Raw genomic sequence first — 17,766 nt, 5'->3', positions numbered from 1 at the left:
TCTTTCATTTATTTGAACTGAAAATATAATCTGGAAATTTCATTTCAGAGCTCCAGGATAGGTTGCTATCAATTCTGGAGGTTTGGAACGAAAGCAAGGAGGCAGATTTACATTTGGCTGCACCTTATATAGCTGTGCTGAGGTAATGAGCTGATTCATGTGTACGGCACTTAAAGAATTGCATTAAATCATTCAGCATTATAAATGCTTCCATTTTCATTGCCTAGAGTGTAGCAATGGAGATGAAATATAAAAGTTTTTGAAACTGGGGTTTTTTTTCAGTGTAGACATTAATATTCAAGACAAATTGAGTGGTATACAGATGGGGAAAAAAATAGCTGTAAGATTTTTTACAGAAGTTTTTAAACAAAGGCTTGAGAAAGGACCAGGAGAAATCTATAAAGTTGTTAGGTTTTGTAATGGTAAGCATGATATTAGTTCCAAGTAAAAAAATCAAAAGCATGGTACTGAGACACATTTTGATCTAGTTTGTGTAGAACACCTCTCATTAATCAAATTTATTTTTTTTTTTAGGTTATAAAGTTTTCAGAAGAAAGTAATTTCTGGTGTAGGTACTTCTGTAAGACATTTGAATTAGTGCTGCACAATATTCTTCCTTAATAAAAAGGCATTTTTCAAAAATTAGCTTCCTTACTGTTTAAAAAAATTCTCTCAGATCTCATAATAGTAGAAAATCAACATAAGACATCAAGTGAGTCTTGAGATACTGTGTCCAGATTGATATCCATTTGGAAGGCAAATTGAAAAAAAAGTTTTTAAAATGGTTTAAAATCTTGAGTTCTACTTTATAATGAGACACTAGAGGTGCTTTTAATGAAGAGGGAATCATAATAAGAGAATGTCTGTGGGCAACAGTGAACTGAAATAACTGAAAGCTGCAGCTGGACAAACTCATGCTCTGAATTAAAGTGTGCTACAGTGTGGGTAATTAACAATGGAAACCATTTATCTGGACATGCCTGTGTGCATCTCACAGAGTTTTTAAATACATTCTGTCAGTCCTTCTAAACGTTCTGACTGAGCTCAGCTGAAGCCATGCATATGATTCATGAGCCACTTGGCAAGATCCTCTGCTCCACAGAGGATCAGCTCAAGAGCCTCTTCTGCCCTGCCAAGGGTGGTGAGCCATTGCCATCCTGTCCCTGACTCCTGCTGGCATAGGAGGTGCCAGCAAGGATGCTGCACATCTTCTCTCTGTCTGGAGCTTCCTTGGCCCTTGTGAATATTCAAACCTAAAGGCATCAGTAAGATGAAATGAGCAGTGACAGTTCATAATTGTGATTAAAGGCAAGGGCAGCCAGAAAAATCTCAGAAGCCTGGAAGCTCTCTGAGGAGTGGTGTGGCATGAGTCTGGTCCCATGAAGGCAGCATCCTAACCCAGGTGTCCTGTCCAGCACTGGCTGTGTTTGCAGGGGGTGCCACAGGGGCTGGGACATGCTGCTGGTGGAGCTTAGCCACAGCCAGAGCAAGGCTCACCAGGAAATGTGCCAGCCCACCTCTCCGGTCACTCTCTTACTCTACCCTCTCCCTTCCATGAGTCACACACACACACAAACAATCCCTTTCCCTTGCCCCATCTCATTTCCTGTGCCTGGATTCAAATAGGAAATGCAGAGAATAGTGTGAAGGTCCCAGCCATCCAGTACATCCTGAGCTGTGCTGAACACTTGGCACCTGGTACACTGGGTAGAGATGATGACAAGAGAAATTGCAGCACTCTCCCAAAAAGTGCCTGCTCTGACTGGGAGCAGGCACTGCAGAGATTTTCTCCCAGTCTGCAGCTCGCTGCCTTCACGCATAGTAGAAATGTTGGGTGTTTAAGGTAAGCTCTTGCGTGCTGCACTGCACTGCTGTCACAGCAAGCCCTGTTCTTATTGTTGCCTTGAGCAGAGAGAGAATATGAAAGTGTGTGTGGTTTTGCCATGGCCACATCTACCTGGTAAAAACCCACGGCAGCTTAGAGCATTGCAGCGCAAGGGCACTGCGGGAGCTCCCTGCCAGCTGTGCCTGAGCTGCTACCAGCAGGAAGGCAGATCTTCCCACAGGCAACACAGGCAAATCCTTCCCCTGCTCTCAGATAAGAGGATAAAGGGAGACTGCGGGGGGAGAGATACAGGTTTGGAAAAAAATGTCAAAGGAAAGCAGTAAGCTTGACTCTGTCCTCCTTTCCTCCAAGGAAAAAAACAGACACACCCAGATCTTATTACAGGTTACAGGGTTGCAGGAACCAGTAAAATAAATATGGGTCAGTAAAACAGAACCAGCAGCGAGTGGGAGGCAGGAGAAGAAAAGCTTCAAAAAAATGATTGAAAGAAGTGAGAAATTGGGGTAAATAAGAGGGAAAATAGACTGTAAAATGATATTAAGAATTTGTTGATCTTTTAATATAATTAATAAGTGAGAGAGACAGGGAGAACAAGACAGATTCTTTTTTTGGTGTGAGACAAGCTTGAGGAGGAGAAGAAGGAAGGAGGATGCTGGATTTCAGAAGACCACAGTGGTAGGCAGTGTGTATCTGTGAGCACAGCCAGGCGCCACCACATCACCTTTTCCCAGGTATTGGGTAGGTATGAAAGCCTTGGGGATGCCACTGCTTTGTCACACAGCCCTGTCCCTTTTGGAGGGGTGTGCAGGTGTTCCCATTCCCTGGGGAAACTGTTCAAACTGCACCCAGGTGCCCTTGGCAAGAACTCGGCCCTGCTCTGGTTCTGCAGTTTGATGCTCGTTTGGTTTATAGCCCTCATCTTTATTTCTGCAATCTTGCCCTGTCTGTGAGGACCGGGTGTGCTGCAAGTGCCATGTGCCATTGCTCAAGCTTTTCCAAGTGCCAGCTGAGTATGCCTTGTTTTCAGAGCACTAGGATAGAAAACACAGAAATCAGATTTGCTAAGTTGCAGTGTAACTGATCTTCTTCATGTGAAAGCTCAGGATCAAGCATTTGCTTAGATTTGCAGATACTGGATTTTTTAAAAAAACATTGTAAACTTCCAAGGCTCTGATGTCTCTATCAGAGCTAGAAAATAGAGGGAGCTGAAGAGGAATATTTCTGTTCATATTAAATCAGAGGAAGAGGGGGACACTTCTCAGTAAGGACACTCTTGGTGCTTCATTATTCTCTTGGGGATTATTACTTCCAATTTGAGTGAAAGAAATGGGCCAAACCCAAAAAAAGCATTCTGGAAATCCAGATATAGAAAATTCCAATGTAATTTTAGTCAGAAATACTGAGAACATTGGTATTTCTAAATTGAAGCTGTTCTTTGGGGGACACCTTTGCTTGTTAAAATCATCATTCTTTTTCCTGCCTCTCTGCCTGTGGCAGTGGCTGATGAACAAATCCTCTGTGCTGAGCTGCACCTGAGGCCAGGCTGGGCAGGTTGTGCTTGGTCCAAGCACAGAGGGCTGTGCAGGAATCCTGGGCACACCTGGACCCCTGTGTCACCCACGGGTGTTTCCCACAGACGGGTCAGCTGCAGGGCAAAGACAAGCAAGCCATACGGACTGTGGTCTGTGAAATCCTGCCTCAAATGCCATGGCAGTTGATGAGTTCCAAATACAATACCTTGTTTTCCTGGACCTGTGTCTTCCTGTGTAGCTATTTGTCTTCAGACAGTGTCTCAATGGCACTGAACAATTGCACAATTGCCAAAGCAGACCCCAGGTACGTAAGTAGTGTTTTGGTTTAGAAAATTTGTTCAAGCAAATGGCAGTAAATCTATTCTTGTACATAAAGGTTGTAATTCTCTAAATATTAGTAATAGCCTGCTTATGTCTTACACTCATGCACCGAAAAAAGTTGTGTACCAGCCAGGTGGGGATCTCAGACCCTGAAGGCCAACTCCAGCATCACCAAGAGAGCATTTCCTCTGCCAGCTGGACCTTATGGGCAGGTAGGACTTGGAGGGCTCCACTGGGGTGAGTGCAGACCCCTGTTCTCACGGGAACTGCATCACACCACCAACCCTCAAAACTGAGATGCTTAAATCTTAAGAAGTCTCTTGTCTTCCCTGTTCTTGCAGAGGGTCTTTTTTGGAACCTCATGTGTCTTCTGGAGTCCAGGTACTGAAAGCTGGTGTAGCTATTTCTTCTCTGGCCAACAGTCTCCTGTCAGTTAGTGAGGGGTTCCCTTTGAAGGTAGCCAGCATAGACCGATCATGTAAGTTCCCTTTCCTTCACCCTCCTGCCTGCCATGCTGGTTGCAGTTATTCAGCTGACGGTGCTGCCCTTCCAGCCACTCCTGGACCACATCGGCAGAAGATGTTACCCAGGGTGTATTGCTCCTCCTTAGGTTGTAGTACAACCCCTCATTCCTGGTGAGTGGTGTGATCAGAGTGGGAGATAGGAGCAGCTGGCTGCTGGAGCTCCACTGGTCCCTTAAGCTGCTCCCAGCCACAGTCACAGACTCTGAGGAGCTTTAAGACATTGGATGTCTTGATGCTTCCCCCAGCCTCTCTGGATGAGGTGCTGTGCTTGTTCCTGATAGACACCTGAAAATCAGGCAAGTTGACAGTTTCATAGATATTTCATGGTCTGTTTTATTCTTTCTGTGTTTCCTGCTTCTTGCTGACTTTAGGTTTTGGTTGCTTTCCATAAAGTAGAGCCAGATAGCATTTTTTTCCCTCTAACAAACACTGTTGCTTTTGGAGAAGTGTGTGCTAAAAACAGGCACAGGCATGAGGAGGTATTAATGAGAGGGCATTTTGTGCATCTGTGGTACTACTTACCTGCTTTCCATTCTTCTCAACAACAGCTCTATTGGGGCAAAAGGAGGCAGGATAGTGGACCAAAGAATACATCTGCATGTGTCAGGGGCAGTACATGAGGGAGGTGGGGAAGTGGAAGAAGGCCTTAGGATCACAGTAGGTCTTGCCTGGTAGGTAGGCAGTTGAATACCTCATGTCTGTGTCGTTCTCCCCCATTCAGAGCTATATGCCAGATGCATGCAGTCAGCTGTTAAGACATCTGTAGCATTTCCAGGGAAAAAGGTATCAGTTAAACAGGTCTCAAAGCTGACTATATGGCTTAGGAACCTGAGGCCTACTTACAGTGTCTAATTTTGATTGTACAGTTTGGGGCTGAGATGGCCCAAAGCATCAGCTGCTTGTGCATTGGGCAGAGTAACCCAAGGAAGCACAGCTGGTTCCCTCTGCAGCTTCCTGGATCGGGAATGCCATCCTCATGTGTCTCCTGTCTCTATAGTCTGCAAGGGCAGTCTTAGGCAAAGTCCTCACGTGGTCTCCTCTTCCCTCTCATTGACTCCCAGGCCCTTTGCTGAGATTTCCATGAGCACAGCCATCTGGATTCACAGTTAGAGGTCAGAGCAGCAATTTGAGACAAATGAAAGGCACATGCAGGTATCTCAGTAACCCCTTGGCTGCATACTGCAAGTGAATAAAACAGCATGCAGTTCCATGAGCTGATTAGACTCTGGCTGGGCATTTTAGCACAGCCTGCAGTTACCTTCTAGCAGCTGCCATAGTCTCTTGCATCTCCCTTGTTCCTGTTGGTGTTCTGTGTTTATTTGCAGCTTCACTGGCAGGATAAAAATGGCAGCCTGAGGGGTTTTGAGAAGTGGTGATTTGGGGCTGTGCTGTCTCAGGATCAAGGGAAATCCAGAGGGGCAAGCAGGTGTAGCTCCTGCCCACCTCCTTGCCCTTTCTCCTCAACAAAGACAAGTTGTATAAGAGCTACCTTGTGTCCATAACATGCTGCCCAAAGTTGGCAGCAGCCCTCCCCTCGGAAGGCACAGGTTACCTTTGATGGCAGCTGGGCTGAAGATGAAACAAACGAAGCTCCAGTTACAGATCAAAGTGTGGATAGCAAGAAGCAGAGGACTCTTTCATGGCCCTTTGGTGACTTTAAAAACAGAAATTGTTACTTTGACTTCACAGCCCGCCAGCTTTGAGGACAGGCTGTGCAGTTATGTGAATCATCTTTGCTCGGGAGCACAAGGAACTTTTGGGAGCAGGCTGACCGCGAGTTCAGCCTGACCCCAGCGTCGGTGGCAGCAGCGCTGAGTTACAATCGCCGTGTCTGTGGGTGGTCGGAGCCAGGGGAGCTGCCTGTGCCCGGGGCAGGGCGGGATGCTGCCCTTCCAAGGTCGGGCACATCGCAGGAGTCCTGCGCTTATCCCTGCTGGGAAAATTGTCTGGATGCTTTCGCTAGAAAACCACTTTTCATCAGAAAATTGCCTTTCATCAGAAAGTGAGCCAGCGTGAGCAATACCTTAGAGTTTCATTGGTAAGCCGTGTTTCTGGGAATGTTGCTCTTTTGCTGGAATTTTTCTCAAGGAAGGCTTCTTCATTTTACAATGACAAGAGAGAGCCAATGATCCAGCAGCCAGTGCTCCAGGCGTTCCCACGCACTGGGACAGAGCCAGATGCAAGCTTCCACCCCGCTCTCACAGCAGTAGGAGCTGGGTCTCTCCAAAGCCCGGCAAAGGCTCCAAGTGTTGGGCTGCTGAATAATTGGTACTGGAGGAGCGTCTGTCCTCTGGGTCACCCCGCAGAATGTAGTGGAGGAGTGTGTGTCCTCTGGGTCACCCCGCAGATGTTCATTGAAACTGGCAGCTCAGCCTCCCACCCAAATCCAAGGGGAAAACCCTAAGCCTCTGGACTGGGAACTGTCAGCAGACTTGTCAGCAGCCTCAGGGCTGCAGGTCTCTTAACACAGACCTCTGATGCTGAGACCTTAGTTGCATCAGAATTTCAAGTTCCACACTGTTGTTAAGAAAGAGCTTGAAACGTGTGACCCGAAAGGCTCAAGTAACAAGGGGCAAGTGGACGTGTACAAAATATCATTTTAGAAATGTCATGATTTTCAAGCTTATGTAAGTACTTTTGTATGCAATGCCTCTCATGTTGGAGTTTCTTTTTTCTTAACATATAGATTTGACAGTAAGGGAAATCTCACTGTAGGGTCAAAGTGGGCAGCATTGAAACTTCTTCCTTCAAAGTGCCACGGAGCTGCTGACCTCACAAAAAAGTGCATGGAAAACAGTACAAGAACTGGAGCAGTTAAAGGTGATCTGGCTTTTGACATCTTGTAATGCAGAGGGATTAGAAGACGGTGTCAAAGCCTGCAAGAGTCTAAGGAATGGTCACAATTTCTTCCCAGGAGACCAGAGGAAAAGGCAGGGCCGAGAAGTCACACAACACACAGTGGAGAATTTTTGTGGGGCTCAGTACAAGTGAAACGGACCCTGTAAGCCAAACCAAAATGTTTCTGAAAGATGTCTGCCACTTTTAGACAGGCCATACAAAACAATGAATACAGATGGATTTGAACTCCAGTGACACCAGTTTTCCTTTTTGTAATTTTCCTTTTGCCAAAGGAACTTTTGGCAAAGAAAACGTTGCTCCAGAAGAAAGATGCCATGGTTGGCTTTTTGACAGCAAATTTCTGTAGATCCTAATGAAGGAGACTCACTTTAATTTGACTGCACAGAATTACTCACTGATGTCTTTCTTATTTTCTTTCCTTGTTCCCTGTGTTGATATTGGTATATAGTCCCCAAATTCTGTGCAACTGCAGATAATTTCCCATACTCAAGAATTTTTTGCACAAAAAAGAAACCCAAACTACTCATGGTTTGAAAGAAACAAATGTACACAGATAAACAAATATATACACTTTGTGAAAAACAACTGTTTTCCCTGCAGCTCAATTACATCACTCTAAATATGAAAAAGTAGTGATAAAACTGTATCCATTAGATTACAGGGTGAAGAAATTTTGTTACTTAGTATGAGGGAGAGCTGTTTTGCTTATAAAAAGTAAAAAGCAGTGTGTAGTTGTTAATGGACATGTTTATGGCCACAAGCTGGTATAGCTCAATCTTTTTTGAGAACATACAGATTTGATGAAGACCTATTTTGGGCAGGATGCCCTATTCTGTTAGGACTTGTTTTTCTTGTGTTCCAATGGCTGATTAATTCCTGATTTTATTTTTTTTTTCCATCTGTGAGTGTGCCTTTCTGAGAATTTTTGCTTTGTTTTCTTGAACGGAAAAACCTCAAAAGCCCAAACAGAATTTCAGCATCCATTTGGACTGGAAAACATAGTTAGAAGGTTTAGAAAGCAAAAATTGCCCTTTTTTTTCATTTTTAACCAATACTGTAGTCAAGCAGGAAAAAAAAAAACAACAAGGAAAAGCAGCTGCAACCGAAAGAAATTAAGTGCAAAGAGTATGAAATACAATTTTGAGTTGCTGTTTTTTATAACATGTGAGGACAATAATAGGACACACCTAGATGAGGTTGAAACATGGTCCAAGGGATAGGAAGACATTTAATTAGAGGAAAAAAGAGACCTCTGGCAGGTTGATCGACACACAGATCTGTTTTCTAAAAGCATGTTCAGACCCTCTTATTCTTAGGACAGCCTTTGGACAGAGCCTGGCTTGTTTAGATAGTGTTGGTTAATAAGGATACTGAGCAAGTTGCTGAAGATAATTATGCATTTGCTGGAAGGGGGATTGTTTCATTCTGTTGAAGTGAACTCTGTGTAGTAAAACATTATCACTCCACTGTACTGAAAGTAAACATTTCAAATTTCATATTATTTGTCAGCTGTGGAGAGTGGGAACAGTGGAAAAAAGGCAGGGCCCAGCCTCCGCTCTGGATGGAGGAAATTTCATCTCCTCATTATCTTGATGGGCAAAGATGCAGCTTGGTTCTGCAGTGCTGCATTATCTGAGCTCCAGATTCCACCAGGCTTCTTGAGCTTGGCTGAACAAATATTGCCAGGCTGCTCCCCCACTTGCGTTTGGGATGTAGTTCTGCAGGAAGATTGAAGACATAAATAGCAATGTTTTAGGTCTGTGAACCTACAGGGGATAAACATGTCAGAGTGTGGGAGAGCAGACAGGATCTTCCAAAAGTCATCTTCCCTGGTAGCCCATTCATGAGGAGTAATTTTCACTCCTGTTTTCTCCTGCACCAAAACTCACACACAAAAGCACTTTGGCAGTCTCCTTTCCATATGCAACTAATAGAAATTGCTGGGGGAATTAGGTGCCAAATTAGCTATTAATCACCTTAGTGACTCTGTAGTTTTATTTTAAGGCTAAATTCCCCATAGGCTTCACTGACTTTCCCAAAACTTTTAGTGGCACAAAAAGTCCATATATTTGCATCAGAGTCCAGAACGCTTCCTGCCAGACAGGGCTCTGAAGGCAAGGTGCATCCTAGTTTCCATAGGTGGTGATCCAAGTAATGGTGCACCTGTCAGAGAAAGCAAATTTGCACATTTGGGTATTCATCTTGTCATTGCTGTTGCTTTGCTCCAGCCATAGCTGTTCTTGTCTGGATTATCATTCTCACATCGCAACCTGAACCTGAAGAGCACCTGCAAGGATGGGGTGAAGAGCTGCAAATCACCTCCAGAGACTGCCCTTAGGTGTGAGATCAAGCATATCCTGATGAGAGATTCCCAGGCAGAAGAGTTCTGGGACAATATTGGTCTGGGGGCTGGGTCAGAAGGAGAGAAATTACAGTGGTACAGGCAGAGTCCTTCCACTAACCTTGTGAGCTTTGTCTCTGGCTCACAGAGCCAGATTTGTGTTGTGGTGTGAAAGCATCTTGATTCTGTATTTGATAGGAGAACCTGACAGCATAATTATCCTGTGATAGGAGGAAAGCTCCTAGAAACAAAATCTTGTATCCTATGTATTATGCTTGTGACAAAAATACTTACTTATGACCAAATTAGTTTGGTGAGGCAGATATAAATTAAGCTCCTTCTGGTGTTCACACAAATCAAAATTTGGAATTTAAAGAGAGGCTATCCTGGTACTATACTGGTAAAATAAGATTATCATTCCTCCCTGCAATATGCTTAAAATCCTTACAGTAATTTCAATAGGACAAATAATTTTTCTCTCCATGTCAGCATGACCCCCTGGGAAACAGGGGGAGGTACATCATGTGCCAATTGAAAGTGGAATACGAAATAAAAAACACAAGGCATCACAATTTTTATTGTGGTTACTGCAAGGACCATAAATCCTGGCTCTGAGGATTCCTTTTCACATCTGTTTTTCTTGTTGACATCTCTTTAGTTATTGTCTCAATCTCTTCTTAAGTGTAAGATGTGCAGGGTGCCTCAGCGTTTTGGTTGTCATAGTGAGGTAACCCAAGGCTTTGCATTCATGTGGTGACACTGCTCTCACTGCTGGCAGTGCAACAGCCCTTGAAGCATATCCAGTCCCTCCACATTTTGGGGAAGGCTGCAGTTAGTGAAGAGGGCAAAAGTCTCATCATCAGTCTCTTGTGTGCTGCTTTCCTTCCAAACAGGGAAAAAGCCTGCGCATACACACTTCAAGAGGGATGAAGTTAGGATGTGGTGCTGTGCATTAAAAATTTCCCTGGCTCTCTGGAGCAAAAGACTCCCCTAGCTCAGTATGTGAGCAGAGCTGCTATAGATATGCCAGGTTCTCAGCTTCTCCGGCAGTGAAATGGGAACCAGCTTGACACAGCTTTGCCATTCTCAGCTGATGTTTTATTGCTGTAATTTGGTATAGGCAAGTATAACAGGGTTGGGAATTGGGACCTAATACCTGTTGCATCCAGTGGGAGTCACATACCCCACTAGCATGGATTGACTCCTTACAACAGTTTCACAAACTGTTCAAACTGGCACACTGAGTAAATATACACTTCCCCTATTAAGTATATACTTGCCTTCCGCACAAAGGCCCCAGAGCATTCACACTTTTATACAAGCATTTACAGAGGAAAGAGCACTAGCCCTATAACTGTCCACATCAAAATCTGTTTATTTAGAGAAGCTGTTTATTATTCAGCTGGAGGTACCAAGAGTGATATAGCAGAGAATTGCCACAGTATTAACAGCGGAGGAGTGGCCATCACCAGCATTATTGTTTATTGCCTTTCCAGAGCTCTAAGGCTTGTTTACAAGCATCATAACCAAAGAGCCAGAGCTCTCTTTATTTGCCACTAAGTGAGCCTGCAGGGAAGAGCAGGGGAAGAAAGCTTGGGGAAGGCATTGTGGTCACTAGTTGTTACAGGTGCAGTAACTAAAAACACTTACCTCTCCAGAACGCACTCTATCCTGTGGTATTTTTTCTTTCAGAAATGCCTACATTTCTCAGTACTTTATATAAGTGTTTGACTGTAAGGCTGTGCTAATAAATGTTCACTGGAATATAAAATATGTACTGTATTATTGAATAATAGATTATAGATAACTCTAAGCATATCACATAAAATGCTGTAGGTGTTTATGAGCCATTAGTAAGCAATTTATTATTGATCAGGAAGGGAAGGAAGGATAACATATTTATTACAACCCATGAATCCTGTATTAATCCTTTTGAAAAGATGTTAAAGTCTTGGTTAGAAATGAAGTGCGAGCCACTGGCTTTTTAGCAGTAGGCTCTCTGGCCAACAGCTGATAAGATCACGCCACATTCTTGGCAGCTTTGAGACACTCCAGAGCATTGTTGACCTGTCCCGTAGTCAAACATGTAGCCTTTTGTTTTAGTACCTCTCAAAGCCGTAATTTTGCTTTGGTACATCACAATTTACATCAATTTCACGTGATGCTTTCCTTTAAGAGCTGACACTCTTTTTTTCACTCCCCAGCTAAATCTGTTTCTTCCCTCTTCTATGTGTTTCCCACTCCTCTTCTCCCCAGGGTGAATGCTCACGGAAGTGCTATGACATCTTTGTGCTGGAGACGGTGTGTGTGGCGTGGTTTTCCTTTGAGTTCCTGCTGCGATCCATCCAGGCAGAAAACAAGTGTGCTTTCCTGAAAACCCCGCTCAACATCATCGACATCCTGGCCATTCTGCCTTTCTACATCTCTCTCATCGTGGATGTTGTTTCCACAAAGAACAGCAGCAAGCCCGGCGGGGGAGCCGGGAACAAGTACCTGGAGCGCGTGGGGCTGGTGCTGCGCTTCCTGCGGGCGCTGCGCATCCTGTACGTGATGCGGCTGGCGCGGCACTCGCTGGGGCTGCAGACGCTGGGGCTCACCGTGCGCCGCTGCACCCGCGAGTTCGGGCTGCTCCTGCTCTTCCTCTGCGTCGCCATGGCCCTCTTCTCGCCGCTGGTCTATCTGGCTGAGAGCGAACTGGGAGCCAAGCAAGAGTTCACCAGCGTCCCCAGCAGCTACTGGTGGGCCGTGATCTCCATGACAACGGTTGGCTACGGGGACATGGTGCCTCGCAGCATCCCCGGACAGGTGGTAGCCCTGAGCAGCATCTTGAGTGGGATTTTGCTGATGGCTTTCCCAGTCACATCCATCTTTCATACCTTTTCCCGTTCCTACAGTGAGCTGAAGGAGCAGCAGCAGCAAGTAGCCAGCAGGCAGGTGCGCCAGAGGCAAGAGAACACCGAGCTCCTGGGTGGTGACAGTACAGGGGGGCTCAGTGCCACATTCCCGCCAAGTGCTGGTGAGCAGGAGGGTCAGACCTTGGTGCACCAGTAAGCCAAGAGAAGTTCTTGACCCTGAACAGCTGAGGACATAATGTTGGCAGGCCAAGAAGCAGCGGACAAGGGAGGTCAGTTCTGCAGGAAGAATGCCATGAACTGCATAAATGACGGGCAGACAAACACAAGGTTTCTCTAAAGACCAACTGCTGATCTTAAGGGACCTCTGAAAAGTACCCCTACAAATTCTACCAAGTATAGCTCTGCTCCATTGCTTTTCTTAGGGCTTTTCTATTGAGCAAGTATTTTTGGGTATGCCCAAGGAGCAGCCATTGAACATAGCCAGCCAGCAGAATGTAGTGTGAAGCACAGCCCATGCCAGGTGCCATGTGTCACAGCAACCAGCATGCCACCTCCTCCGGGCCCTGCTCAGTGGCAGGGCTGAGCAAGGGGCTCCCCGTGCTGCGACGCCCCACAGCACGTTTGTTTTGGCAGCACCACCAAGGAACACAAACGTCAGACAAGCCAAGGGGCGAGGGCAAGAGAAGGGCAGAAGCATTCCTTCAGCTTTACCAGGGGCTTGCTTTTGTCTTCTACAGATGAAGCAGCACAGCAAGAGTGCTGGCAGTGCTGCCAGCTCTGAATTGTGTGTGAGCACAGTTTGCATTATTTAGTAGAGATGCATATTTACCATCCTAAGCTTTATATCTCACTTAGTCCCATGACAGAAATACACATACAAAAAATCTTCCTGACTACAGTACTGAATGTTAACTTGGTTATTTTTCCTTTGCTAACAGTCAAATATTAAAAATACCATGACAAATGATGACATTTCTCCACTTTCTGTTAACTATTTCCATCTCTTGTGTATTGAGAAATGTGTTTAACAGGCAACTGAACCAGTCTGAACTACATGTAGCTCAAGAAGGGGAGGGTGATGTTGAACCAGCAGCAACTCTCAGCTCTGCACAGTTGTCCTCAGTGGTGATGGCTGCACTGAGTGCAGTCGTGTGCAGACAGGAGTAGGGGAGCAGGACAAACCCAGTGAAGCCAGCAAGACACCATCAGTGGGCTCAGCCCAAGCTACAGTGCAGCAGCTGTGCTCTGCCTTAGGAGTAGCCTTTTGGTTTTGCCCTTCTACAGAGAAAAAGACAATCCTGTCATTAGAACAAGTGTTCTGGCTCTTCTTCCTGATTCTCAAAGGATTTAAGTCACTATAAAGGGAAATTAATCATATGGTGGCATCTGCATGTTTGCTTATTGATGCCAGCCCCATGCATGAGCTTTCCCTGGCGGAGCTGTGTAGCTGTTCTAAGTCAGGATGCTGTGTGGGTCTTTCAGTGCTCCTACAGGTGGGATGTGGTCAGGGAATGGAGGGAGATGGAAGCCAACAGTCTCTTGTACCTACACCCCTATTTGTACTAAAGCCATGCAGTGTCTCCACCCACCAGGAAGGGAACAAAACCTGATGTACTGAAGATGGGATTTGTCTGGTCTGTTGTTTGGGTTTGGTTTTTTTTTTTTGCCTCAACATATGTCGTAGAACTAATCCTATGTTACCAAACTCTCCTATTAAGCCATTCCTTATAGGAATGAAGCAAGGGAAATGGAAAAGTTACACTTTATTTTAATAAAAATATAAAGCTTTGTTGCTGACTCTCTGTGTCTGATGATTTGGGTGTGGAGGGAGGTGGTGTTTTGCTGTGCTGATGTGAATTAACTCGTGTTACTTGCTGCTGAGCACTGCAGGAGATGGAGGCAGCAAAACTGAGCCCCCCTACCCTGCAGGATGCACCTGGCTCAGCAAAGCCCCAGCTGTGTTGAACTGCAGGCACACCTAACGCAGGGGCCCACGCCAGGGTTCTGCCCATCCTTCATGGCCCAGCAGCACCGGGAACACATCTGCTCCTTGTGCTAGAGAGGAGGGCCAAGGGCTGATGGTGCCTGGGCTGACTCAGACTCCTGGCAAAGCAATGCCAGCAATGGGTTGCTGTGACTCATGAAAGATTTTAATTTATTGGGTTTTTTTTGTTCCCAGTGTAGACATTTCTTTCATTAAGGATTATTAAGGTCTGACATCAGGGATCCAGCTTTGGAGCCAGCTGACTGCAAACCAGCGAAGGGAGCAGTGGCTGGGGGACAGTGTGGCCTCGTGCTGAGGAGCAGCACTGCATCTTCTGGTGTCATTCAGATGCTCAGTCTTAAGGTGGCACCTGACAGGCTCACTAGGTGGACTCACAGGTTCACTCCTCATGGTGATTTGGCTCATGCACACCAGGTGTGCTTCATGCGCCATCTCCAGTGTGAATGAAGCGACCATGGCTAGTGCACGTGGAAGGTGCAGAATGCATCTCCTTGAGGTTGTGAAGCCCAAAAACTGCAAGCACCCTTACCTAACTACTAGGAAAGCCATGCTGGAGTTGACATCCTTGCAGAATGAAGAGTTTCACACTTGCAGTGCTAGCAAATAACCATGAATCAATGCATCTTTTGGCTTTGAAGCATGAAAAAAACAGTGCTGGGACAGCAAACTGCAGCTCAGCAGCTGTGAAGAAAAACAGACTGATGACACATGCCATATTGCTGCTGTTCTCCATTAAGTTGCTATTGTCCTACAATAGTGAGATCTTGGTATTTTTCAAAAGGCACATAATTAATTCCAGCATGCACAGAGTTTTAATAAAGTGACAAAACCCACTCATTGTCTCCTAGTCAAAGCCTGGCTTTTAATAAAGTTTCATTTTATCTATTAGGATGGCAGATGAGGAAACAAATATAAACCAGGAACCTTTCAAACAAATTATTTTTGGAAGCTATATAAAGTTGTGATGCACACATTGCCAGACATAAAAAACACTCAGAGGAGAATAAATTTCACCCAGGGCAGCCATTGTAATGGGTGATGCTTATTGCTTTTGATCAGCTGCTGGAGAATGTTGGTTTTGTTGTGTATAGTGGTTGGAGTTTTTTGACACTGCACACAGATGATTTTAAGGCCATTTATCTCTAACTATAATAAATGCCACACTGCTGTCTGCTGGCACACCACTACCACCAGGTAGTAATACCTGTTTCTTTGAACAGCTAAGTGCTTCATGATTGTAGCACACTAGTTTTGCCTCAAGGAAAAAGAAAAAAAGGAAAAAAAAAAATTCTCTCTCTTATATGGGATAAAGACTCAAAACATGAGCAAAGACATCTCTTTTACCATGGTGGATGTGCACCTACACATACACCTTGGTGGCAGCATGCATGGATCTAGACCTACAAATTCTGGCAGCTGGCAACACCAGTCATGAACACCACAGCTTAGGAGAGTTAAGGATGTGTTAACTGGTAAAGGGACAGAGCCAAAGGGAATAGCACAAAGTCAAACACAACTTCAGCTCATACAGCATATGTGCACAGCCACCTCTATGGCACAGTTAAGAAAAAGCAGTAATGTAACAAAAAATGTGATGCTGGTGTCATCTCCTCAGCTGTGAGCCAGACAGAGGCTGCTGTCCCACACTGCTGAGGGCAGAACACGCACAGGCCACGGCAGCCTCACAGCAGATGCTTCAGGGGGCAAAGGATCCTTGGCACCTACAAGCCACAGCCTTAGAAGACTGTGAAGCCTTGGCATGGAAGAGGACAGAGGCACATGGAAGGGCTGATGGGTACAGAAGTGCAGTGTGGTGCTGCTGGCCCATCTGTGGCTGAGTGAAGCCCCTCAGCCTCCCAGCCAGCACCTACCAGAGCCAAGTGCACATAAGCCGGGACACAGAAGGGCAGGAGGGGGCTCTGAAATGCTGTGTTTGCTGTCAGTGCATTTCTAGATGCTGACATCCCCTTGGGACTGGCTGCTTTACAAGGCTGTTTACAGGAAGACCTGCCCATGCCCCAGGGTGACCCTCACATTATGTTCTAGTCCCCACCTTTTACTTACTGCTGTTGGCACAGGTATCCAGGAAGTGTTTATTTATTGGCACACTGCTCACTCTCATATTGGCGTCTTCTTTCTTACAGAAAGCCTCCAACAAAGCTACAGTTGTCAGTCAGGTCCTTGAAACCTGCTTGGCTCTCGAGCCTGAGGATCACAATCAGATTTAACAAACAGAACCTGTGGGCCCATTTTTGCTTCATACCCAGTACCAAATGTGAGCTTTATTTTATGTCTTAATTTTTTTTTAATTGCACCTAACTGCATGCATCTCAAACATCTAACCATGAAATTTCTCCCTCCCTGGAGTCACAGTGCAGACCACTGACTGCCATGCACAGCAGAGGGAGAGATTTGCCCTGAGGGAGGCCTGGGGCAGTGCTGGGCTGGTACAGCACCCAGAGATGGGGTTCCCCATTGTTTCCTTTGGGGCCAGTCCCACCACTGACTGCCCCACAGTGAATGCCAAAGCAGCAGCCAGTAATACCAGCACTGGCTGGGAGAGAGGGTGCAGGCACTGCAAGTGTTGATCAGGCTTGACTGCTGTGAGAACTGCTTGGGTCTCCACTGCCAGCAGACTGCAAGTGAACAGGCAGGGCTTACTCCCCACCCTCATATTTCTCCTCCTTTCCTACCCATTTTGCTGATTTACCTTCATGTTTTGATTTTCCTTCTAACCCTTCCCTTCAGGAGTATCACCTTTCAAACCCTTATTTGAGCAAGCTCAGTCTGCCCCACATCTCCTCTTGCCCTGCCCAACCCTCTCTCTTACACCTGCAGCCCTCTCCCCTCCCCAGCTCCCCTTCTGCAGCTCCAGCAGCGTGGCACACAGCAATAGCAAACCACCTCTCCATGCCAGAGCAGCCCAACATCCTGGATCAGCAGCCTGACAGGATCCAGGAGGTGCACAGCAGCTGCAAGGTTGCTCCTGACAGCCTTGGCTTGTTTTCCCATCCAGAAGGAACAGGGAGGGTGGCTAAGACTTCTCTTAGAACAGTAGCTGGCCATGAGATGACAGACTCAACGTCCTCATCTTCTGTGCAGAGGCTGCCAAGAGCACATCCCTCATCTGTATCCCATCTTCAACTTCATTCTGCAGCCTGCTTAAAGCTATGTAATAATCTGTTAGCAGTTTGGTTTTTACTGTGAGCATTGCAAACACAAGTTATGTGGTCTCAATGGTTAAATTCACCCTGGTATGTACTGAAGAGTAGGGAACAGAAATCCAGAATCCCTGCTGTGCATCATGACATCAAGAAAATTTCTGCCTTGTGCTTACTCACCCATCAGAAGGAAAAACCATGCTAGTTATTTGTATCAACAATGCTCCTGACAAGAAGATTTATAGGAAGAGTTAAGAAGCACACATTTTGTACCTGAACAAAACAAAGCAACTCTGCAATTTATATATAATAGGTAATTTTT

The 17,766-nt window shown here is 45.6% G+C and overlaps 1 protein-coding gene across 1 annotated transcript in view; it reads left to right on the top strand.

Annotated features, from left to right (window-relative positions):
• The window catches only part of KCNG2 (potassium voltage-gated channel modifier subfamily G member 2), a 52,997-nt gene extending 38,981 nt beyond the window's left edge, over nt 1-14,016 (top strand). Inside the window, exon 3 of the mRNA XM_058814655.1 lies at nt 11,680-14,016. Coding sequence (XP_058670638.1) covers nt 11,680-12,474 — 795 coding nt within the window. The 3' untranslated portion in view covers nt 12,475-14,016. The remainder of the gene's footprint in view (nt 1-11,679) is intronic.
• Nucleotides 14,017-17,766: the final 3,750 nt, after the last annotated feature.

Source organism: Ammospiza caudacuta, chromosome 1 (assembly GCF_027887145.1).
Source record: "Ammospiza caudacuta isolate bAmmCau1 chromosome 1, bAmmCau1.pri, whole genome shotgun sequence".
Taxonomy (NCBI): Eukaryota; Metazoa; Chordata; class Aves; order Passeriformes; family Passerellidae; genus Ammospiza; species Ammospiza caudacuta.
This window is presented reverse-complemented; position numbering and strand designations above follow the sequence as displayed.